Source organism: Magnolia sinica, chromosome 7 (genome assembly GCF_029962835.1).
Source record: "Magnolia sinica isolate HGM2019 chromosome 7, MsV1, whole genome shotgun sequence".
NCBI classification, from domain to species: Eukaryota; Viridiplantae; Streptophyta; class Magnoliopsida; order Magnoliales; family Magnoliaceae; genus Magnolia; species Magnolia sinica.
This window is the reverse complement of record NC_080579.1, coordinates 83,705,730-83,731,431: the sequence shown is the minus strand read 5'-3', so window position 1 is coordinate 83,731,431 and position 25,702 is coordinate 83,705,730. Positions and strand designations below refer to the sequence as shown.

The window sequence follows — 25,702 nt, the reverse complement described above, 5'->3', positions numbered from 1 at the left end:
ATGCCGACTCCTGACGCGTCACATGCGACTTCAAAAGCTTTTGAAAAATCTGGAAGTCGCGTAACTGGAGCTTCGGTCATCTTGACCTTTATCTCCTTGAAGGCCTTCGAGGCGGCCTTTGTCCATTGAAACTCTCCCTTTTTTATGCAGTCCGTGATGGGAGCCACAATGGAACTGAAGCCTCGAATGAACCGCCTATAAAAAGTAGCTAAGCCATGAAAGCTGCGCACCTCATGAATATTGCGGGGTTCAGGCCAATTAACGATGGCCTTGACCTTCTCGGGATCCGCCGATACGCCCTCAGCTGACACAATCAAACCTAAGAAGATCACACTACTAGACAAGAACGCACACTTCTTTAGGTTGGCGTACAACTTCTCGGCCCTAAGGATCCCACAAACTTGCCTCAAATGGTTAAGGTGTTGCTCCTTAGTCATGCTATAAATCAAGATATCATCAAAGTATACAACTAGGAACTTCCCCATGAAGGGTCTCAACACTTGGGTCATCACACGCATGAAAGTGCTTGGGGCATTAGTTAACCCAAAAGGCATAACTAGCCACTCATATAGCCCATCCTTCGTCTTGAAGGCCGTCTTCCACTCATCACCAGGGCGTATACGGATTTGGTGATACCCACTTTTGAGGTCGATTTTTGAGAAGATAGTAGCATTAGCCATCATATCTAGCATGTCATCAAAACGCGGTATGGGGAATCGATACTTGATTGTGATTTTGTTGATGGCCCTACTATCAACACACATCCTCCATGTGCCATCCTTCTTGGGTGTAAGAAGGGCGGGCACGGCACACGGACTCATGCTCTCTCAAATAAAACCCTTCTCTAGGAGTTCATCAATCTGTCTCTTCAACTCAGCGTGCTCCTTCGGGTTCATTCTGTAATGTGGGAGGTTTGGTAGAGTTGCCCCAGGGATTAAGTCAATGGCATGTTGTATATCCCTCATAGGGGGAAGCTCATTCGGTAAATCATCAGGAAAAACATCACGAAACTCATGTACTACCTGAATGGCCTCAGTGGGTAACTCTACGCTAGTCTCTGGTACACTCTCCCTAGCCACAAGGGCGTATATCATCGAGTCCGCCTCCGTCTCTCGCTCAAAGTATTTGGCATTCAAAATATGGAGCGGTTTGGACTTGGACTTCGACTCCTTCACTTCTTTTGGGCTGCTCACACCACTCTGTGTGGTGAACTCTTTTCCAGTTGTATTCTTGGGTGGTAGAGGATTTAGCTTGACCTTCTTGCCCTCAAACCAGAATGTACACACATTTGAAAGACCAAATATGGTAACATCCCTGTCATAGAGCCACGGCCTACCCAGAATGACATGACCCACATCCATAGGAACAACATCACACCAAATTGTGTCTTTATAAGATCCGATCTGAATAGGGATAAGACAGCGGTGCGAGACTGGAATGGATGTTTCATCAACCCAGGAGACTCTATAGGGCTGAGGATGGGCTTCCAGCTTCAAGCCCAAACGACTCACAGTGCTAGTCGATGCCACGTTGGCACAACTACCACTATCCACGATCATCTTACAACTCTTTTCCCCACATTTTGCATAAGTGTAGAAGATCGTGTTGCGGCGCCAGTCATCAGTATTCTTGGCTTGAGCCAGGGCACAACGCACAATTGCGAGGGTCAAAGACTCTTGTGCTCCCTCCTCCTCGTCACTAGGGGTTCCGACTGGCTCATATTCCTCCTCCTCACTATCACTCTCTGGGGGCACTACTTCCACTTACCCATCAATAAGGAGTACTTTAGTGCCCTATCTCGTGCCGCACTGGTGAGCAAAGTGACCAAACCCCTGACACCTAAAACACCTAGTGGCCCCTGATGGGGACATTACGCGCACACGCGCACTCACGCTGCCACTCCTACGCACGTACGTACGCAGATGGAGGACCCCACCATCGATCTGCCTCGATGACGACGTCCAGGGAGGGCCTCCTAGCTAAAAGTCAAGTTTTGGTTCAGAAAAGTGGCCCGATAGTCAAGAAAAGCCCACCATGGGATCTCATGATCGTGGCCCACTCATCGGATTGGTTTTATATTTTAGGTTTTGCTTATTGTTATTATTTAGAACATCGTGAACGCTTTAGATTTCCTCGTTTGATTTTTATTTTAGTTTACTTAATCGCTAAGTAATAGGTGTCGCACATGGTGCGAGTTTTTGGGTATAGGGTTCTCCCTATAAATAGGCACCCCTTGTAGTTCTTTTCATTCATTGAAGTTAATAAAAAATTCCTGCTTTATTTTTCTGCTCTCTCCGTGAGTTGTGGAAGAATTCAAAAGTGGGTGCGAAGCCCTCCCTTTTCGAAGGGCTAACTACCGTGGTGCGAAGCCACATCGATCCCAATTCACCCCCATCTTCCATCATTTTTTTTTTCATCTTCCCCCACCATCCATATGTCAAATTTGTCCTTTTGTTACATCAGATTTCTTCATTGAAGCAGGTTTTCAGATTTCAGCCCGCAGGCGAGCTGAAACTTCGGCGGAGCACTACGCACAAACCGTACATCGGATCGAGCTGAAATTTGGAGGTTTTGGAGTCCATCCCTGACCGACCAGGGCCAAGGTGGCCTTTTTCTGAATAGTGGGCCCCACACACGTGCGGTCGGGATCACACACACGTCCATCTGGACCATTGTTGCTGTCCACACGCGGGATCATCTTTTGGTTCAGGTTTTTATCTTCTTTTATCCTCTCATAGCCGTTTTTTTCATGAATCCTAACCCTATATTACATGATCCCTAATTGATTTGCCCCTTTTTATTACCTTAGGGTTCCTTGAATTGAAATTAGGGAATCCCTTGGATTAGGGACTGATTTTTATGCATGAGTAGTTGATTTTATTTCCCTTTGACATTGTTTGGTTTATAATTTTATTGGTCCAGTCCTAGCCTGTGTCGGCTTGGACCCACATAGATTCCCCTTTAATTGAATGTTTGGATTTTCATGTGGGATGTGGAATTTGTGTGATTGTTTCTGAATTGGTGTGATATAAGCCTGCAATCTTGCATATCATATTTAATTTTCCATGTCCTGCATCAGCCCCACTTCCACGTGAACTAGACCCGACAATCTCTTTACTCTTATCATCCTTAGGTCTGGGCTGAACATTAGGGGAAGGTTTGTTTTGAAATCCCGTGTTAGGTCTAGCCCCAGAAGGGTTGGCCTTAGTACCGGATTCGCGAAAGTCAAACCGCCTTCCCACATATGCTTTAAAGTATTGCTCGACATCTAACACTACTTGGTACAACTGTTTGATAGTGTCTATGTCTTTGGCGAGCAATTCTCTCCTAATGTCAGGACGGAGGCCCATTTTAAAACGAGCAAGGGTGAGTACGGGGTCCTCATCAACCTCACAGCGGGTCGAGTACTCTTCGAATTTCTCAATATAGTCAGCAACCCTCATGGAACTCTGTCGAAGAGACAGCCACTCCTCAATCAACCGCATGCGATAAGAGAAAGGAAGGTACTTCTCTTTAGCGTTTCTTTCATTTCTCCCTAATGGACTATTGGAAGTTCCCTCGCTCTTTCTTTTTTTGGCTCAACTGTCGCCCAAAACCTCTTTGCTTGACCCACAAGCTTCATCTTGGCGAATCGGACTCGTCGAGCATCCGACATATCATACCACTCAAAATAGTGGTCCATATCCGCCAACCAATCTAAAAAAGCTTTAGGGTCCAAGTGGCCATCAAAAGTAGGGGCATCTACCCTAATTCCCTTGAGGAGTTGTGCATCTGGGTCATATTGATCATGATATCCCTCACGGGGTGGGTGCACAGGTACGCGCCCATGACCACCTCCTTGGCCGCCTCCATTCCTTGGTCTAACCTCCTGACCAATTGCCTGAGATTGGGCATCCTCCCCAGTGGTGGGGTTGGCTCTGAAGGACGCCTCTATTTCTTCGAGGCATTTATCTATGTGTTGTTCCAAATGCTTATTCAAGGACTCAACTTGCTGGGCTAACTTGGCCACTGTTTCTTGTAGTTGCTCCATGTTTAGTGTGGGGTACAAACCGAAACCGCGACCCGTACGTGTGGGCATACACTGACTTGCTCAACCTAAGGACCTGTTATGACAACTATATGCGTCTAAAAACTAAATGACCCTACGAGACTCTATATGAAGGAGGCTACACACTGTTACTAAAATTCAGCTATGTATGATGGACTGAATGCATGAAGGACTCAAACAAACTAAAGCCTAAATATGTGGTGAATTCCCCTACAAGAACCCTAGGCTTTGATACCAAATTTGACGCAGGACGTGAATTTAAATATGATATGCAAGATTGCAGGCTTAGATCACACCAATTCAGAAACAATCACACAAATTCCACATCCCACATGAAAATCCAAACATTCAATTAAAGGGGAATCTATGCGGGTCCAAGCCGACACAGGCTAGGACTGGACTAATAAAATTATAAGCCAAACAATGTCAAAGGGAAATAAAATCAACTACTCATGCATAAAAATCAGTCCCTAATTCAAGGGATTCTCTAATTTCAATTCAAGGAACCCTAAGGTGATAAAAAGGGACAAATCAATTAGGGATCATGTAATATAGGGTTAGGATTCATGAAAAAAACGGCTATGAGAGGATAAAAGAGGATAGAAACCTGAGCCAAAAGATGATCCCGCGTGTGGGCAGCAACAATGGTCCAGATGGACGTGCGTGTGATCCCGGCCGCACGTGTGTGGGGCCCACTATTCAGAAAAAGGCCACCTTGGCCCTGATCGGCCAGGGATGGACTCCAAAACCTCCAAATTTCAGCTCGATCCGATGTACGGTTTGTGCGTAGTGCTCCGCCGAAGTTTCAGCTCGCCTGCGGGCCGAAATCTGGAAACCTGCTTCAATGAAGAAATCTGATGCAACAAAAGGACAAATTTGACGTATGAATGGTGGGGGAAGATGGAAAAAAAAAGATGATGGAAGATGGGGGTGAATTGGGATCGATGTGGCTTCGCACCACGGTAGTTAGCCCTTCGAAAAGGGAGAGCTTCGCACCCACTTTTGAATTCTTCCACAACTCACGAAGAGAGCAGAAAAAATAAAGCAGGAATTTTTTTTATTAACTTCAATGAATGAAAAGAACTACAAAGGGTGCCTATTTATAGGGAGAACCTTATACCCAAAAACTCGTACCATGTGCGACACCTATTACTTGGCGATGAAGTAAACTAAAATAAAAACCAAACAAGGAAATCTAAAGCGTTCACGATGTTCTAAATAATAACAATAAGAAAAACCTAAAATATAAAACCAATCCGACGAGTGGGCCACGATCATGAGATCCCATGGTGGGCTTTTCTTGACTATCGGGCCACTTTTCTGAACCAAAACTTGTCTTCTAGCTAGGAGGCCCTCCCTGGACGTCGTCATCGAGCCAGATCGATGGTGGAGTCCTCCTTCTGTGTACGTACGTGCGTAGGGGTGGTGGTGTGCGGGCGTGCGTGTGCACGATATCCTCATCAACCTTTTCAAGCAAAAAACCCCATCCTTGTTTAATCTATGGAGTTGTGTAGAAGGGGAAAGAGACTTGCACTGGTGGTTGTGCTCCCATTTTCTGATCTCATGTTTTGAGTTTTGTGAATGGTTGAGGTCATAAATAGCTTATTGTCCTTTTTCGTTGTCGATCCCGTTATTGCCTCCTACCACTTTTTGGTAGCTAAGAGTTTGCTTCGAACATTTGTGCATTGTCCAGATACTGTTGGTAATTTTTTGTTTTATGATCCTTATCTTTTTCAGATGCCCTTGAATGACCTGCTGATAGAGTGAACAACCCATTTTGTGTGCTTGTACTTTTTATTTGTATCCTCTTGTCATTCTATCTCTATATTTCTTTGCATAGGTTGATTTCTTAATGCTGCTGCAAACTAACAAAAAGGCCCCCAGATAATAGATATCTATGCACCAAAATATACAGGAAGGACAGAGGATGGATAGGTTCCCCCTTTTATCAAGATACACGAAGATGGGATTATTCTACTTCCTAACCATTCAACTGATGTCTCGCAAGGGTTTGCCTCACTTTAGTTGCAACTCAGCTGGGATTTGGTTCCTTATTGATATAGATGATTATTTTTATTTTTTTCCTCAAACATTTAGCACATGTTGGGCCACATGGACATTGGGCCTGCGTCATAGTGTAAAGAGTTATAAAATTATGCCCTGTTTGGGTGCCAGCAGAAAATGGGTTTTTTCTCATTCTCATCATGAACAAGGTTCACAAGACAAAGATATAGGGTTTTTCTCTCCTGGAAAACAGGAATTTTGCCTGAAAAAAAAATGCGTTTTGAACCATTTTTCAAGCTGGAGTTGTTTTTGCCTGCAGTAAGAAGTTGCTTGATGCTGCACACATGCCACTGCGGCACACATGTGAGCAATCGTAACCATTCATCTGATGTCTGCCCGCACACCATCCCTGACCTGAAAATCAAGTCACTCCACTTTTCATGTGAGCCTCACTGTTCAAAATCGGTACATGTCAGCGAAGCACACTTCTCCTTACTGAAAAAGAAGAAAGAGGCATTTAGTCATTCTTAGAACTAAGGTTAGTGGTTTTGTTGGAAGTTGGAACCGATGGTTGTTTGATGAGTGGGTGTCCTTATTTGTTGGACAAGGTATCTAAACAGTGGGGACCACAATACAAGCAGCTTTGATCTATCCCAGTGAATAGGCACATCTGAACAACAACTACAGAAAGAAAGATATGAGGTTGGTGGTTTTGTTGGAAGTTGGAACTGATGGTTGTTTGATGAGTGGGTGTCATCATTTGTTGGATAAGGTGTCTACACTAGAGGTGCACATCGAACCGGTAGAACCATGGAATTGGACCAGAACCGATCAAACGGTTTAGTTTGGTCCGGTTCTAGAGTGCACAAGTTCCGGTTCTGGTTCCAAAAATCAAAGAACCGTTGGATATGGTTCAGTTCCAGTTTAGGGGTATGTAGAACCGAACCGAACCATGATCTGAACCTAGAACTGAACCAGGAACTGAACTTATGTTTAAAAAAAAAAGACCTAAGTCTACCCAACCCAACCCTGCTGCGTCTGCGTGCGGCTACCTAGGCCCCCTGCCCTCTCTCTCTCTCTCTCTCTCTCTCTCTCTCTCTCTCTCTCTCTCTCTCCGTCCCTCTCTCGCTGGCCTTAGGAAGGTTTCAACTATAGGAGATATTACCTCCATTGTTTCCTATGATGCAGTCCCTGGATGGATGGTGGATATAAATGCATCTCTACAAAATGGTCCCTAGCAAGGTTTCAACATTTGGCCATTCATCACCACTATTTTTTACCGTGGGGCCCACTAGATCTATTGAATCTACTTTATTTGTGGGTATCCACTCACGTCCAGGTATATGTGAACAAATCAACAAGTGAGTGTGCCAAAACATGGGCCCCAGTAATTCATACCGATTGGGCTGGATTTTAAAAGGCCCAGAACTGTGGAACTGATTTGAAACTGAACCGTTTTTCATGATCCGGTTCCAGTTCGGTTCTAGGGTGCTAACAGTCCGGTTCCGAAATTCCTAGAACCGTATGGAACAGTTCAGTTCCGGTTTCACCCCAGAACCGGATCGAATCGACCCGTGTGCACCCCTAGTCTAAACGGTGGGGACCACAATACCAGCAGCTTTGATCTATCCCAGTGAATCAGGTAGGCATGTATCACCAATGTTTAAAGTATCAGTATCACTATAGGTTTCGTTGGCCGGGGATGCAGAAACAACATTGATATCGCCAATAATATCGCGGATAATCGGAAATGCAGGGAAACATTGGGAAAACGGTGGAATTTTTCAATGAAACTTCAAGAGATGTTAAAAAAACACATATTTGCATATTTAGGAATTAAAAAATTGCAAAAAGAATGCATCCATAATTAGCTTCCATTTAATTGGGGGCTTAAAAGCATGTGTTGTCATAAGAAATCAATCCAACCATCCCATCAATCCCAACCAACAATCCTTCCAACCATCCAACCTTCCATCCAAACATCCATCAATATTTCAGAATATCGACAACACGATACTTAACCAAGAAATCATCAACAACTAGAAAGGAAACAAAAGACTGTGATCTCGATATTACCCATGTTGCGATAATGATATTATCACAATATTAAATATTATCATCGACAATTTGAACACTACATACAACCATATGCCTATTAAAAAATTGAATTGGATTTTTTTTTTTTCTTTTTGTAATAAACAAATTCTTTACAAAATCGATACGTTGGGGATATTATTGAAATATCGCCAATACATTGGCAATACAAGCGAAACATGGAATTTACAAATATTGGCGATACATTGGTGATACTTAGTGATACATCGCCGATACCTAGAATTTCTAATACCACAAGTGTTATCGGTATCATTGGACTAGAGATATGGATAATATCGGGGATACTTCAAACAATGGTATGAGTATTGTTCGAAATATCGATATCGCATTACGTATCACACCCTTGGGATACAGATACATATCGGTTATCGCATGGGATATATCAATTGTATCGCATAATGTATCCTTGTTGTTGGAAACATGGGAAAACATTGGGGAATTGGTTGAATTTTTCAATGAAACTTCAGTGATTGTTAAAAAAGACATTAATACACACTTATAAATCAAAATATTACAAAAAACAAGTTGACATAATAGGTTTTCTTTGTATGAGGTCCTAATCTATGCCCTATCTAACTGAATAGATGCAAGTATATTCAAAGTCTATTTATAAAATTTATAAATGTAAGAAGATGTGTGGAAACACAAGCAATACATTCAAAAGCAAAAGAAGAATCACCAGATCAGGTTACATACATGTTTGATTTTATGTTTGGACACAGATTGCAACCGATATGTGAGAAATTGGGATTTATTTTTATTTTTTTTTCAATTTTCTGCAACTCAGCCAATCTCCTCCAAATCTTGAAATCGAAACTCTTTGCATGAAAAATCATAGATTTATAACAATTTGATTCTGATTTAACATGATTTACAAAGAAAAAAAATGTTTGAAATTAAAAAATGCCCACCAGATCGAACATGTGGGATATATCCCACTACTTGTGTGTTTCATATCGCAAAGGTGGGATACAAGATATATCAGCCAATATCGTCGATACTTAAAACACCCGAACAACATGTTCATATGATGAGTGTGGGAGAAATGAGGATGTTGAGATGGATGAGTGGCAAGACAAGGATAGAACTACAAATGAATGCATCTGAGGGAATTTAGGAGTAGCACCAATGGACAATAAAATGAGGGAAAGTAAACTTAGATGGTTTGGTCATGTCATGTGCAACGACGATTAAGAGTTGCGTCGGTTAGGATGAGTGAGTTGGTATAAGCAATGTTTTAAATATCGACAATATCGGCTGATATATCCCACAATGTATCTTGCATACCACCTATGAGATACGAAACACATAGGTATTGCCGATATATCCCACATGTTCGATCCAGTAAGCATTTTCAATTCCTTTTTTCTTTCTTTTTTTTTGAAATTATGTTAAATCAGTGTCAAATGGTTACAAGTCCATTAGTTCTTCATGTTTTGCATGAAAAATCATGGAGTTGGGGCTTTGATTTCGATATCCATTGGTTCTTCATGTTCTTCATGTTCTCCATGTCTTTTTCGAAATTTTCCTTCAACCAACTAGCAATCGAGATTAATTTCAAAGTATTTGATAAAATCATCATCACATACACTCTAATTTTAAATTTTGAGTGTGCGTGGTCAGATTTGAGGGAAATTGGGGAAAATTCAAAATTTTCCTAATTTCTCCCAAATTGCTTGCAATGCTGCACTCCAAACATGAAATCAAGCATGTATGGGGGTTGATCTACTGATTTGTTAAGTCATTGTCAATTTTCAGAAAATAAAAATCATTTTTAATAAAAATGATTAAAATCTTTCTTCTTTTTTTTCCAAAATTTCCCTTCAACCAATTGTCAATTGAGACTAATTTCAAAGTATTTAGGAGTGTTTGATGAAATGATCATTACGTACGCTCTAAATGTTATGCATTCAATTTGAATATTATGTGCAGTGTTTGAAATATACGCATCATGTTACATATCACATCCTTGGGATACAAATATGAATCGGTTATCGCACGGGATATATCGTTCGTATCGGGTGATTTATCACGCTTTTTGATAAACATGGGGAAACATTGGGAAAATTGTTGAATTTTTCAATGAAACTTCAGGGATTGTTAAAAAAAAATTATAAATAAATTATTTTTTTTAAAAAAAGACCTTAATACACACTTTCAAATCATAACATCTCAAAAAGAAATGCACATAAAAGGTTTCCTTTGTATAGGGTCCTAAGCTATGCCTTGTATGACTGAACTAATGCAATTATATCCAAATTGAATGTATAACATTTAGAGTGTATGTGATGATCATTTCATTAAACACTCATAAATACTTCGGAATTTGTCTCAATTGACAGCTGGTTGAAGAGAAATTTTAAAAAACATTAATATTTTATTAATTTTTAATTAAAAAATGATTTTTATTTTCTGAAAATTGACAAGGACTTAACAAATCAGTAGATCAGTTGATGGGGACATCACGCGCACACGCACACGCACGCCGCCCCCCCACGCACGTACGCAAGGGGGGCCCCACCATCGATCTGGCTCAATGACGACATCCAGGGAGGGCCTCCTAGTTAGAAGACTAAGTTTTGGTTCATTAGGGCGGGCCCGATAGTCAAGTAAAGCCCATCATGGGTTCTCATAATCGTGGCCCACTATTCCAATTAATCTCATATTTTAGGTTTTGCTTATTATTGTTATTTAAAATATCATGGACAGTTTAGATTATTTTGATTAATTATTATTTTTTATTACTTTATCGCCAAGTAATAGGTTGCGCACATGGTGCGAGTTTTGGGGTATAGGGTTTTCTTATAAATAGGCACCCCTTGTAGTTCTTTTTCTCATTGAAGATTAATAAAAATTCCTGCATTTTTCTACTCCTCCGAGTTCTTGAGTTATGGAAATCCAATTGGGTGAAGCCCTCCCTTCATCGAAGGGCTAACTACCGTGGTGCGAAGTCACATCTATCCCGATCCGCCCATATCTCCCATCACCCATTCTTCTCACCTTCTACAACCATCCACGCTTCGAATCCGTCAACTTTTGCAGCAGTTCTTGTCCCTACAGCTGATTTCCAGAATTTGGCCTTGTAAGAGGGCTGAAACTTCGGCGGAGCACCACGCACAGACCACGCATCCGATCGACAAGAAACTCGGGGTTTTGAAGCCCTCCCCTGGCCGACTAGAGCCAAGGAGGCGTTTTCCGCATTCGGGGCCCCCTCGCATGTGCGGTCAAGCCCCTATGCACGTGTGTTAGGCCTAGCCCGCTATCCGCGCGCATGGACTGTCTCCAAGTTCAGAATTTCTGCCTATTTTATCTCTCTCATACCTATTTTCCATAACCTTAACCCTAGATTGCATTATTTTCAATTTGTTTGCCTCTTTTTTAATCCTAGGGTTTTCTAAATTGAAACTGGTGAATCTCTTGGATTAAGGACTGATTACTGTGCATGTGTGAATGAGTTTTTCCTCCCTTTGAGTATCGTTTGGCTTATAATTTCTATTGATCCAGCCCTAACATGTGTAGGCCTGGACCCGCACAGATTCCCATTGCTTGAATGTTTGAACTTTTGTGTGGGATGTGGAAATTTTATGTGAATGTTTCTGAATTAGTTTGATCTAAGGCCTGAGATCTTGTATATCATAGTTAATTTTCATGTCCTGCATCATCAGTCCTCATACCTGATTGATTTCATGTTTAGAGTACAACATTGCTAGCAATTTGGGAGAATTTTGGGAAATTTTGAAATTTCCCCAAATCAGACCCCCTACACTCGAATTTCAAAATTAGAGTGTATGTGATGATCATTTCATCAGATACTTCTAAATATTTTGAAATTAGTCTCAATTGAGAACATTAAGAACCAATGGATATCTAAATCAAAGCTTCAGCTCTATGATTTTTCATACAAAACATGAAGAACCAATCGATTTATAACCAATTGACACTGATTTAATATAATTTCAACAAAAAAGTGATATGAATTGAAAATGCTCACCGGATCGAAAATGTGGGATATATCGACACTACTTGTGCATTTCATATCGCACAAGTAAGATACAAGATATATCGGCCGATATCATCAATGTTTAAAACATTGATTATGTGCACTTCTTTTTTGAGATGTTCTAATTAGTGTTCGAAGTATCGGTATCGCTACAAGTTTCGCTGGCCAGGGATACGGAAACAATATCGATATCGCCAATAATATAACTGATAACCAAAAATGTGGGAAAACATGGGAAAAACGGTGGAATTTTCAGCGAAACTTCAGGAGATGTTAAAATGTACATATTTGCATATTTAGAAACAAAACAATTACAAAAAGAATGCATACATAACAAGTTTCCATTTAATGGGGCCTCAAAAGCATATGTTGTTGTACGAAATCAGTCCAACCATCCCATTTAGCCTATTTAACCATCCAAACATCCATCGATATTTCAAAATATCAACAACATTTGATATTTCACCAAGAAATCATCAACAATTGGAAAGAAAACGAAAGATTGTGGTCTCAATATCGCGCATGTTGCGATATCGATAATATCGGGATGTTATTGATATTTTCAATGACAAATTGAACACTACAAACAACCATGTGCCCATGAGAAAAAAATTGAAATAATTTTTTCCTAATAAACAAAATTCTGATGATATCAATACGTTGGCGATATTATTGAAATATCGTTGATACACTTATGATACAAGCATTACTTAAAATTTACATAGTCGAAAATATTGGTGATACATTGGCGATATTGATGCATTAGCAATACAAGCGACACCTAGAATTTACATAGTTGAAAATATTGACGATTACATTAGCAATATTATATGTTGGTGATACCTAGCGATACATTGCTAATACCTAGAATTTCTGATACTACCAGCGTTATCAGTATCGCTACCAGTGTTATCGATATCGCTTAGTTGGAGATAAAGATAATATCAGAGATATTTCGATAATATCGGAGATAATTTGAACACTGGTTATAATTTAAAAGGGTTTATTAAGGTCTTTTTTAACAATCCTTGAAGTTTCATTGAAAAATTCAACCATTTTCCCGATGTTTCCCCATGTTTCCCAAAAAGTGCAATAAATTATGATACAAACGATATATCCCATGCAAAAACCGATATGTATCTGTATCCCAATGATGAGATACATAACACGATATCAATATTTCGAACATTGGGTATAAGTAATGTTTTAAATATCATTATCACATAATGTATCACACCCTTGCGATACAGATACATATCGGTTATCACATAGGATACATCGGTTGTATCGTTGTTGTTGGGAAACATGGGAATATTGGGAAATTGGTCATTTTTTTCAATGAAACTTCAGGGATTGTTGAAAAAGACATCAATACACACTTAGAAATCAAAACATTACAAAAAGAAAGTGCACATAATAGGGTTTCCTTTGTTTGGGGTCCTAATATATGCGCTTTCCAACTAAACTAATGCAAGTATATTCAAAGTCTATTCATATAATTTATAAAAGTAAGAAGACATGCATGGAAACACAAGCAATACATTCAAAAGCGAAAGAAGAATCGCTAGATCAGGTTACATACATGCAATGTTCGAATTATCTCCGATATTATCTTTATCTTCAGCTCAATGATACCGATAGCACTGGTAGCGATACCGATAGCGCTGGTAGTATCAAAAATTCCAGGTATTAGCAATGTATAGCTAAGTATCGCCAACATATCAATATCACTAATATAATCCCCAATATTTTCAACTATGTAAATTCTAGGTGTCGCTTGTATTACCAACGCATCAATATCGCCAATATTTTCGACTATGTAAATTCTAGGTAATGTTTGTATCATAAGTGTAACGACGATATTTCAATAATATCGCCAACAAATTGATATCATTAAATTTTTGTTTATTAGAAAAAATTTATTTCAATTTTTTTCATGGGCACATGGTTGTACGTAATGTTCAATTTGTCATTGATAATATTGATAATATCTCGATATTATCGATATTGTAACATGCGCGATATTGAGACCACAATCTTCTGTTTCCTTTCCAATTGTTGATGATTTCTTGGTGAAATATCATGTGTTGTTGATATTTTGCAATATCGATGGATGTTTGGATGGAAGGTTGGATGATTAAATAGGCCGGATGAGATGGTTGGATTGATTTCTTACAACAAAACATGCTTTTAAGGCCCCATTAAATGGAAACTTGTTATGTATGTATTCCTTTTACAAATGTTTTATTTCTAAATATGTAAATATGTACATTTTAATCTCTCCTGAAGTTTTGCTAAAAATTACACCGTTTTTCCCATGTTTTGCCGCATTTGCGGTTATCAGCGATATTATTATCGACAATATCAATATTGTTTCCATATCCCTAGCCAGCGAAACTTTGTAGCGATACCAATACTTTGAACACTGCATACATGTTTAATTTTGTGTTTGGAATTGGATACAAGGATTGCAACTAATTTGCGAGAAATTGAGAAATTTTGAATATTCTCAATTTTCCGTAACTTGACCCATCTCCCCCAAATCTCGAAATCGAAGTTCCAAATCTATGATTTTTCATGGAAAACATGAAGAATAATAAATTTGTAACCATTGGACACTGGTTTAACACGATTTACGATAAAAACATGGATCGAAAATGCTCATTGGATCGAATAGGTGAGATATATCGACACTGCTTGTGCATTTCATATCACACAAGTGGGATACAAGATATATCAGCTGATATCGTCGATATTTAAAACACTGGGTATAAGTAGAAGGCTCTAAAAGGGCAAAGGGAAGGCTTAGAAGAACAAAGGTGAAGTTAGTAAGGAAAAAGTCAATGACCTATGGTCTAATTGAAGTTTGGGCCCTTGATGGTGGAATGGAGGAAATGGATTCATGTAACCGACACCAATTAGTTGGCATAAAGCTTAGATGATAATGATGATGACCCTTCCACTAATAAAAATTTTCCACTACAGTAAATAATTTAAATTATTTATTAAAATATCAAGTTGAGTTGTATTTTGGAGTTTTATTTTTTTACTATATTTGAAAGTCCAATGCGGCAGTATACTGAGAAAGTAGCTCCATTTGATAACTTTTTTTTAGGGATGGTTTGGTGTTGCTTCTAGAATTGTTTCTTGAGAATTGCTTATGTGAAAAAGTGCATGTTTGGTAAAGATGTATAAGAAAACAATTTCCCTACAAAGGTTTCAATGGTGAGCATTGAATCCCCACAGTTTCCTATGGCTTGGCCCACTTAAGTCTTGAATCTACCTCATTTTTTGGAGTCATAACCTGACATGATATCGCGAAAAGGATGCACGGTCATCGCGGTGGACCCCACAACGCTGCAGATGGGGGTTATAGGAAAGTCGCGTTTGTCCGACTTCTCTAGAGATGAGATCTGCTAAGCCCATGCACTTGCACAATACAACTCTGTACATGCCACAGTTTTGCCATCATGGCATGTAGGTCTAAGATCCAATCCATCAATTAGAAAGGCACCACTATATTGATGCCCTAGCCCAAGAATTAGGTTGATCCACTACTCAGGTGGGCCACAATTTGCTAATCAAATTGTACGTCTCTAACACTTGGCCGAAGTTTTCTAACCCATCCACCTCTTTTCAATATTGGGGCCCATCATGTGAGTCAACCAGATTAATTTTAGGTAAAACATGGACAGACCAACTGGTGGATGGGATTTGATCCATGATGGCACATGTGTGGAAGGGTACAGCTATACACTGCAATTAACTGACCTTCCAATAACACACACACAGATCTTGTATTTTATGAGTGCTTTTCCTAAGTTTGTACAAGCATAGAAGACTATACGAAACTAGGGGCTAGGTGTCAAGGAAAAAAGCACAAATTTGGAAAATTGTTTTTCTAAAATTGATTAATTAATTGGCTAACCAAACATACTAAAAGCCTAAAAAAGAGATTTTCAGAATCAAAATCATAATATATATACATACACACACACACACACACATATATATATATATATATATATATATATATATATATATAGCAAAGCCAAACAAGCCCTTAGTATCCTGTATAATAAAAATATTCTGTGTGGGCAAAAGGTGAGAATAATGTAATGGCCGAGTTTCTAACACTGTAAATAGTTAACTATTGCCTCATTATTTACTTTTTGGTTAGCTTCAATTTGAACCTTTTTTTAAAAAACTCTGTCATGAAAATGGAATTGGTATATGGTGTGCATTCATTTCAAGATTTTCTTTATCTTCCACTCATTGATTCATATGTGAGTGTGACAGCATAAAGGCTTTCTGTTTACTTGTTTCATGCTTGCAGTTTACTTAAGAAAATTAACCTGGAAACATCTGTTGCAGAATATTGATAGTTGCAATGCCTATGCACCCTAGTGAATCGGAGGTTGTCATCTGATTATGAGCATTCTAGAAATATGAAATTCTGCCCAAGTAATCATACAACTTATTTTTTTCTAGGATAGCAAGGCTAGTTTTGTATAGGACAAAAGAAAATAAAGGCAACATGCACAATAATGGAGAGGCCAAAGAAAATTTGAAGGATGAGCATGCAGCACTTGTCATACTGGTCAGTTTATATTGAAGTTCATGAAAGAACTCTTCTTATTTTCTACTGGCTTTTTTTTTAATCCCTGTTTTATGATAAGCTTGATTATATAGGTTTTTTCATAACAATACTTAACTGGGTTTTTGCTCAGAAAGTAAAATTGCCAATGGTAAAACCTTTATGTATATTGTACCTTATATTCATGAACTTTCTTTTCTGAGCTCCCGTGATAATTTTGACTGTATACTGAGAAAGATTTCGCTGTAGGGCAAGGGTGGGCCCACCTGCTCACCAACAATGATTGGATAGGAAGGGTCTGCAGCGGAATGTATGTGGCTCCAAAATCACCTGATTGTATTATTACAGTCATTTTATTAAGGGCCTGAAAAATGGGTGGTTTGATTAACTATGGTCTTACCATCCATTTCACAAGCCCTTAACTGAATAATTTTAATGGTTCATTCAAGTTGATTTTGTGTTCATGTGCATGCTAGAATGGGATCCTCCTATCTAGTGGTCCACTATTAAGTGGGCCAGCTTAGGCCACACAGAAATTTGTATTATAAATACAGTAAGAAGCATTCTTATGGGAAGACTCCTTTTTTCTTTCCAATTCCTCATGCCAATTGTAAATAGTATTAGTTTCATGGTTCAGTAGCAGCTCTCTCTACAGGATATTAGTGCATGTACCGATCTAGGACTCCGACAATTCTACATTTTGGCCGGAGAGAGAGAGAGAGAGAGAGAGAGAGAGAGAGAGAGAGAGAGCAGTGTGATTGGCTCTATAATGGAAATGAGCACACTGCTCTGTCGTAGAGCTTCGCTAGCAATGTCGAGCTTTGCTCGCGATTCAACTGGAACTGATGGACCTGAATGCTTGCTTCCACTTGAATGTATAACATTATGATTACCATCTGCTGGCCCATCGGGCAGCCATGACCTAAAATTTTCATCTTACATATCCTGCTCCATTTACTTCTTGTCCATTATAAGCTCCTATAATAGAACCAACCATATTTTCTCCCTCCCATTATTCATTGTTCAGCAACTATGGCATTATGAGGATTAGTGTTCGCAGTATCAGTATCAATGCATGTATCGCACCCGCGGGATATGGAAACATATCGGTATTGCAAGGGAAATATCACATGTATCGGGGAATACATCACTGTCTGAGAGAAACATTGGGAAAATGATGGAATCTTTCAATGAAACTTCAGGAGATGTTAAAAGAGACATGATTACACACATAGAACTCATAATATTACAAGAAACAAGAATGGATGATATGTTTTTTGTGCATAGGGAACCATACGTTGTTTAACAGAGGTGATGCAGTATATCCAAATGAGTTCATCTCTTTCAAATATCCTACAAGTAATTCAGATCAAGCCATCCAAATTACAGGTCCCAAATTTAGACGTATGATGAACCAAAAATTATGTTAGTTTATCTATTAGTTTAGTGGGCTAATAATTTGGACAGTCTAGATTGTCATACAACTATGACATGTTTACAATCAAAAGAGTTACCACCATTTTTTTATAATGTGGTAAAATAACATGGAAATTTATTCTAAATGAGAAAAGAGAAACTTTGCTTGAGTTTAATCGATGATATGCAGGCACTTAGAAATTGCACGGGTAGCATTCAATTGGGTCCTTATCGAATTGCAGGCCCTTGATGTCAAAGCGGAGGTTAACGACCCGTCTCCTGAAGAATTAGCTAGGCAGATTAAGCTTATTCAGGAACATGCAGGCAAGGTGAAAGAAGACAAAATAAAATGGATACAATGATCGAGAAGCATTTGGATCAAGGAGTGCAACAAAAATACGAAGTATTTCCATAGCATTGCTTGCACTCAATGTTTTAAATATTGACAATATCGGCCGATATATCCCAATATATATCTTGTATCTCACTTGTGCGATACGAAATGCACTAGTAGCGCCAATATATCCCACATGTTTGATCCAGTGAGCATTTTCAATTTCATATCCCTTTTTTTGTTGAAATTATATTAAATCGGTGTCAAATTGTTATAAATCCATTGGTTCTTCATGTTTTGTATGATAAATCATGGAATCGAAGCTTTAATTTCGATATCCAGTGGTTCTTCATGTTTTGTATGAAAAATCATGGAATCGGAGCTTTGATTTCGATATCCATTGGTTCTTCATGTTCTCCGTGTTTTTTTTTTTTTTTTTTTTTTTTTTTGAAATTTTCCTTCAACAAGCTGTCAATTGAGACTAATTTCGAAATATTTGGAAGTATTTGATGAAATGATCATCACATACAATCTAATTTTGAAATTTGAGTGTAGGGGGTCCGATTTGGGGAAAATTCAAAATTTCCCAAATTTCCCCCAAATTGCTTGCATGGTTGTACTCTAAACATGAAATCAAGCAGGTATGAGGGCCGATCTACTGATTTGTTAAGTCATTGTCAATTTTCAAAAAATAAAAATCATTTTTTAATTAAAATTTAATAAAATATTAATGTTTTTTAAATTTCTCTTCAACCAACCGTCAATTGAGACAAATTTCAAAGTATTTAGGAGTGTTTAATGAAATGATCATCACATACACTCTAAATGTTATATATTTAATTTGGATATAGTTGCATTAGTTCAGTCATACAAGGCATAGCTTAGGACCCTATACAAAACCTTTTATGTGCACTTCTTTTTGAGATGTTATGATTTGAAAGTGTAAGGCCCTTTTTTAACAATCCCTGAAGTTTCATTGGAAAATTCAACAATTTTCCCAATGTTTTCCCATGTTTCTCAAAAAGTGCGATAAATTACCCAATACAAACGATATATCCTCTGCGATAACCGATACGTATTTGTATCCCAAGGATGCGATACGTAATACAATACCGATATTTCAAACACTGCTTGCACTCAAGCTAGAACAAACAAAATCAGCAGCATAGTCATCAATGGTACTCGCATTGAAGACAAAGGCCATCTATCTGAAGAAGTCTCTTGTTTTTATGCAGACTTGTTGATGGGGGAGGAAAAAGACCAAGGCTAGACAACCTCACTTTCAATCGCCTCTCAACTGAATAGGTTGACTCGCTTGAGGCCCTTTTAAAAAAAAAAAAAAAGGAGGTCAAAGCCACCGTTGCTTTGTTGGGGGTGAGACAAAGAGCTGAGTCCAAATGGATTCCCCATCACTTTTTTCCATGTTTTCTGGGAAGATGTTAGTAGCAACCTTGTGAACTTCATGACAAAATTTTATGAAGGGGGCAAGTTATCGAGTGATCTTGGTACGTCATTCATCGCTCTTATTCCCAAGGTCTCCAGTGCGGATTCCCTAAAGGATTTTCGGCCAATAAGTCTCATCGGAGGGCCCTATAGAATTTTGGCAAAAGTGCTTACGACTCAGTTGTGGAACATCATTGGTAGTGTTATCTCCGAGGACCCAAGTGCTTTTGTCCCGGGTCGGCAAATTCTTGATTGTGCATTAATCGCTCATGTGTACGTTGATTCTATGCACAAAAGGGGATCAAAAGGAATTGTGTGCAAATTGGATATAGAGAAAGCTTACGATCATGTCAATTAGAGCTTTCTTGATTATATAATGCTCTGGATGGGGTGTGGGAGGAAATGGAGGAAATGGATAATAGAATGTCTTGGTTCTTCTTAATGGCTCGCCAAAAGGTTTCTTCAAAAGTTATAGGGGCCTTGTCAAGGAGATCCTCCATCTCTTCTTTTTCTCATGGTGGTAGAGGTATTTCTTTTTCTCACTCCTCTAAGGGGTAAGAGGAGTGATTTATAAGCAGCTTTAAGGTGGAGGGGATGCCTTTCCCCGTCTGTCATCTGCAATTTGCTAACGACATCCTCCTCTTTTGCGATGCGTCTCCTGAAATGGTGGACAAGTTGAGAACTCTCATCTAGTGCTTTGAGGCACTTTCAGGCCTAAAGGTCAATATAGTTAAAAGCAAGATGTTTGGGGTGCAGATGGAGGCGGCCAATGTGGAGCAGTTAGCCGATGTCTTTGGGTGTGCCCCAACTTCGTTTGTGGGTTGCCTTTTGTGTTGGGAAACCAGCTAAACACCTTTGGGACAAGGTGGTGGGAAGATTTGAGAGGAAACTTGCTTGATGGAAAAACCGTTATCTCCCGCTTGGAGGCCGCATCATGCTTATCAAAGCAGCTCTATTTAATCTTCTTATTTTTTGTCACTTTTCAAATGCCCGGCTTCAGTTATCTAAAGGCTTGAGAAGCTCAGAAGGGATTTCTTATGGCAAGGGAAGGAAGACAAAAAAAGAAATTCCATCCATTTACTAAGTTGGGATGGGGTCTATGAGTCCTATGACGAGGGAGGGGCAAGTGTCAAAGATCTCAAGTCCACAAATATTGCGCTGCTTGGTAAGTGGCTTTAGAGGTTTGGGGAGGAAGAAGGGGGTGCTTTCGAAAGAAGTCATAAAAGGCAAATATGGGTCTTCGAACGGGGTTGGTGGACTAGGGATGCATTAGTTTATAAGCCGTCGGCATTGTGGAGAGGATAGTGAAGCTGCCTTTGTTGAAAGGGGTTAGCTTTTCGTTGGGGAACAGTGAAAAAATCCAATTTTGGGAAGATGCTTGAGTGGGGTCCTTGCCTTTGAAAGATGAATTTCCTAGTATTTTTCGTTTGTCTCTTCTTCCTTCTATTGCGATAGAGGATTACTTTTCCCATATTGGAGGAGTGGTGGTTTGGGAGCCCCTGTGTAGGCAATTTCTTCCTAACAAGAAAGTTGACGAATTTGTGGCCCTTTTGGATCATATTCATCTTTTTGCTCCATCTCCTTCTAATCAGGACAATGTCATGGAAGCTAGAAAAATCGGGATCATTCTCGGTCAAATCTTTCTACTCTCGCTTGCGAGATGGAGGCTGACAAGGGGCGACATTGTTTAACAAGCTTATTTGGTGATATAATGTTCTTCCAAAGATAGCTGCTTTCGGTTGGCTGGTGGGAAGGAAGAGAGTCCTTACCATTAACAAACTCCATAAAAGATCAATGGTGATCCCTAATATTTGCATTTTGTGTATGCACAACAAGGAGACGATGGACCACCTTTTTTCTGCATTGTCCTTTTGTGGGGCAGATTTGGGCAGATATTCTGGGACGTTTTCAGGTGGTGTGGATAGCCGCAGAATCGGTGGACCTTCTTTTGATTGCTTGGCATGGGGTGGGCCTTGGGAAAGAGAAGAAAGCACTATGGAGAATGTCCTTGCTACCATTTGGGAAGAAAGAAACGCTTCAATGACGTTTCCAAATCCGTCGAAGGCACTTCTCAAAGGGCTGGATCGTTGGTCATTGAATGGGCTGCTTGTGAACCCAAGTTAAGGAGTTGTAATTGGGTCTTTCTTGGGCTGTAGTCTTGTCGCCTCGTCGGTGCCCTTTGTAGTTGTCTTTCCTTTTGCTTTTGCTTTTTTAATAAAATCTCGTCATCTTTCCAAAAAAAGAAAGTAGTTGATGAACCTGTGCAAATTTCAGTAGCCACTGTAGATGTATCATTAACCAGAAATTAAGTGACTTTTGTCGGACAGTTAAAAGTGAAATATATCCAGAAGTCCCTATTTCCACACACAAGTGTTCATGAATCAAAGGTTAGGATTGTTCAACCAATCTGATCTTTGGATTCTGATTTGGGCCTCGTGGCAGTGGGCTGCGCAATCTAGTCGGTTTTGTTTGAGTTAATATCTGCCACGTGTACAATTTCGAAGTGCATGCATATCAAGTGTCATAGACAGCTGAGTATCATATAACTCATGAGAAAAACTGTGATACTCAATTAGGGAGTGATGGATGATACCCAGTCATTTAGAAATTACTCAAAAGTTGCAAACTTGTCGGAGTATCATCAATACATATATCACTTATTGACGATACAAGGGAACTTTACCGATGGCATAGGACAATACTTTGCCATATATCATGATATTGAGGATATATTGAGTTTTACAACTCCTTGGTAGCTTCATATCAGAAGGGTACGATACCAATATTATAGGCCAATGTTGTCAATACTACAATCACTGCTGACAATATTATATTGCCTCTGCCATTTTTTCCACTTGACATCTGACTTGCTATTACTCAATCCACTAGTTATCATGCCATCTCCTTTGAGACTGTTTTTCTTTTTGGTCTCTCACATTTTGTTGTCAACATCCTTTTTTGTATTTTTCTTTGGTTAGATTCCATTGTTATTCCATTCCCCTCCTTGATGGAAACATAGGTGAACCGTCAAATTTCTTTAAAAGGTTTATCATGGCTAGACTACATGCAATGTTCTAATACTAGGCATTTGAAATCGACTAGGTCATGACCCAAACCAAATCTACTTGTAGACTTGATACGAACTGGCTGAGCTGTCTGGACTCCCTTTGTCTTTGAGAAAAATCTTAAAGAATCTGAAAATTGAAAAATAAAAACCATTTATCTACCCATCATTTCAGTAAACATCCAAGGAACAACACAATATCCCCAGCTGTTTTATAATCTAGAAGGTCATACAAAAAAAAAAAAAAAAAACCAAAAAACAAAAAAACAAAAAAAAACAAAAAAAAAAGTTCTAAAAGAAAATTAGAATAGTGAAACCAGATGAAATTATTTTTTTTTAAAGCCTAATCTACCTTAAACAACAATGGATCAAATCCATAGCCCATGAATCTTTAATGCTTTTTTAGTGCTGATTAATAAAAACCAATGTTTTTATTTAATATATTTTAATGAAAAAAAAAAAAAACAGAAGTAACCTAAATAGCACACAACAGAAACATTAATCCAGCTTCCTTACATCGGTCAGAGTCGATGATTGCCCAATTTCCTTCACCGAGACTGCAATGTTGCTGGTGGAGACCTTGCCAAAATTAGTTTCCTGACAAGGCAAAACCACAGCAGGCTCCTTTCAATGGTGATGGCATTATTCACAACTATCTGGAGTCTTCTCTCTGATGATTCCTTCCAGGCTAAAGGGACCAATAAAAGGTGCAGAACTCCCTTCCCAGGGACACTATCGGTGTCCCCAGATCTCCCCCACTGAGACCTGACAAAGGTATTGCTCAAGCCTGCTGTAAAATATGCCTCCCCTTTTCTTGTGGACATAGGAGCATAGCTCCCCTGTTTCTTCTCCATATCATCCGTGGATGCTGAAACAACTTATTGCAGAGGAACAACATTTTTGACTAAGTTCATCATCAGTTTCCACCTTGCCACCTTCTTTCCATTCAATACATTGATTGCCTTCTGAACATTATCCAGAGAGTGGAAATGCACAAAACCCAAATCTTCTAACAACATGTCTGTTCATGTGGAATCCAAGGCAAAAGAAAGGAAAAGGCGATAATTATCTAATGATGATTTACATGAGAATTATTGAAACATGGGTTCCAATTTTGAGTTCTTGTTTGGATATCAAGTGGAAATCTCATATTCCTCTCTCACAATAGTCACCTAGTTTCTTGTGCCAAGAATCCAAATTATGGGAAAGTGTAATGATTGCTTGGTGGAATACACCCTTTGCTATCCAAACTACACAGATTGTCACATCAAAGGAAAACCCTTTTTCTTTTCCATTGTTTCACATGGAATCCATGGTCTCCAAACATGTCCTAAGGGCTCCAAAGTTCCTGTGATGAGGAATCACCATTTCCTGGATCTTGCCATATTTTGCAGATAGGGATGCAGCATCCTCGGCTTCCAAGAAGGGTCATCCAGCAACGGACACTGAGAATGGACCAGCGCCACCCTTAGGATTCCTTCACCTTGGAATATCCTTCCATTCTCCAGCCCCATCATCGATTTCAGCAAGATTTCTGAACATTTATGTCTTGATGCATCTCTTGTGGATACAGATAGTCTTTCAAGCTAAAAGGTGGTTGGAGGATGATTCTAGGGTGCCAATATTTATGCCCACCATGATTGATAGTGGACCCAATTTTTCTACTTTAGGTAATACAACAGTACAAATTTCTACTATTGTACTACCCAAATTTTAGTGCAAACTATCCAACATGTAAGAGGGCAGATGATTACCCAGTCTCTATTCTTATAAGCTGATCTGTTAATAAATTTTGTTATTACAACCAAGGTACATTCATAGGCTTAAATGTTATAAAGTAAATGCATCTATTGTTAAGGAAAATGATGATTATTTAGAATTGTTTCACTCAGTACTAGAAAAGATATTTGTTACCAAGTCCAGACACTTATATATGCTGATTCTCGAGTTCCACACTTCTTGTTTGATTCAAATGTGCTTATGCATTGGATTCACTAACCAATAGCCTGATTTGGATTTCTTGTAAATATGACACTAAGTTATAAAATTTTTGGCGATGTTTCATGGCGATGTTTCACGAGGAAAACGGTACTATTAGAGCTTGTAATGTTTCCATAAGGAATTTTAGTTCCGCAATTTTTCAGTCTGAGCTTCTATAGTCTATCTGGAGACCTACGTAGCATTTTAGGTTATCAATGTTACAAGGGGATTGGTACTTTTTTTTAACAGTTCATGTTTTTACTTTCTTTCCCTGGTGTTTTATGTGATAGTGTACCCAAACTCTTATATGGCATTTGAAGCTTCCATGCCATTTAAAAGGTTTTTCTTCTGAATCTTTGGTTTACCTTAATAACATTTCAGTACTCCACTTAGTCTCTTTGAAATCAATAAATGGATCTTAACTTCAAATAAATCACAAGCTTATTTGCTTTCGATTTCTTCATATCAAACCTGTTATATGCTTTGATAGTGAATAAAAAATTTTGATGTAGAAGATGCATAGTTACTGTCAGTTCTGCAATTGTTGCTTTTCATGTTTGATGGATTTATGTGCACGCAGTTGCAATCACTAGACGCATTGGCACTTGTGGAAATCACAAAGCTTGAATTAGAGGAGCCAACGGTCAGTTTTCTCAGCTTCATGTTCTGTAACTCACCAATACTTACCTAAAATACCATTC

The 25,702-nt window shown here is 39.0% G+C and overlaps 1 protein-coding gene across 1 annotated transcript in view; it reads left to right on the top strand.

Moving 5' to 3' along the window:
- LOC131251571 (uncharacterized) overlaps positions 1–25,702 on the top strand; it is a 121,661-nt gene that overhangs the window by 88,498 nt on the left and 7,461 nt on the right. Inside the window, exons 14-15 of the mRNA XM_058252342.1 lie at positions 16,659–16,767; positions 25,582–25,644. Of these exons, the coding sequence (XP_058108325.1) occupies positions 16,659–16,767; positions 25,582–25,644 (172 nt within the window). The remainder of the gene's footprint in view (positions 1–16,658; positions 16,768–25,581; positions 25,645–25,702) is intronic.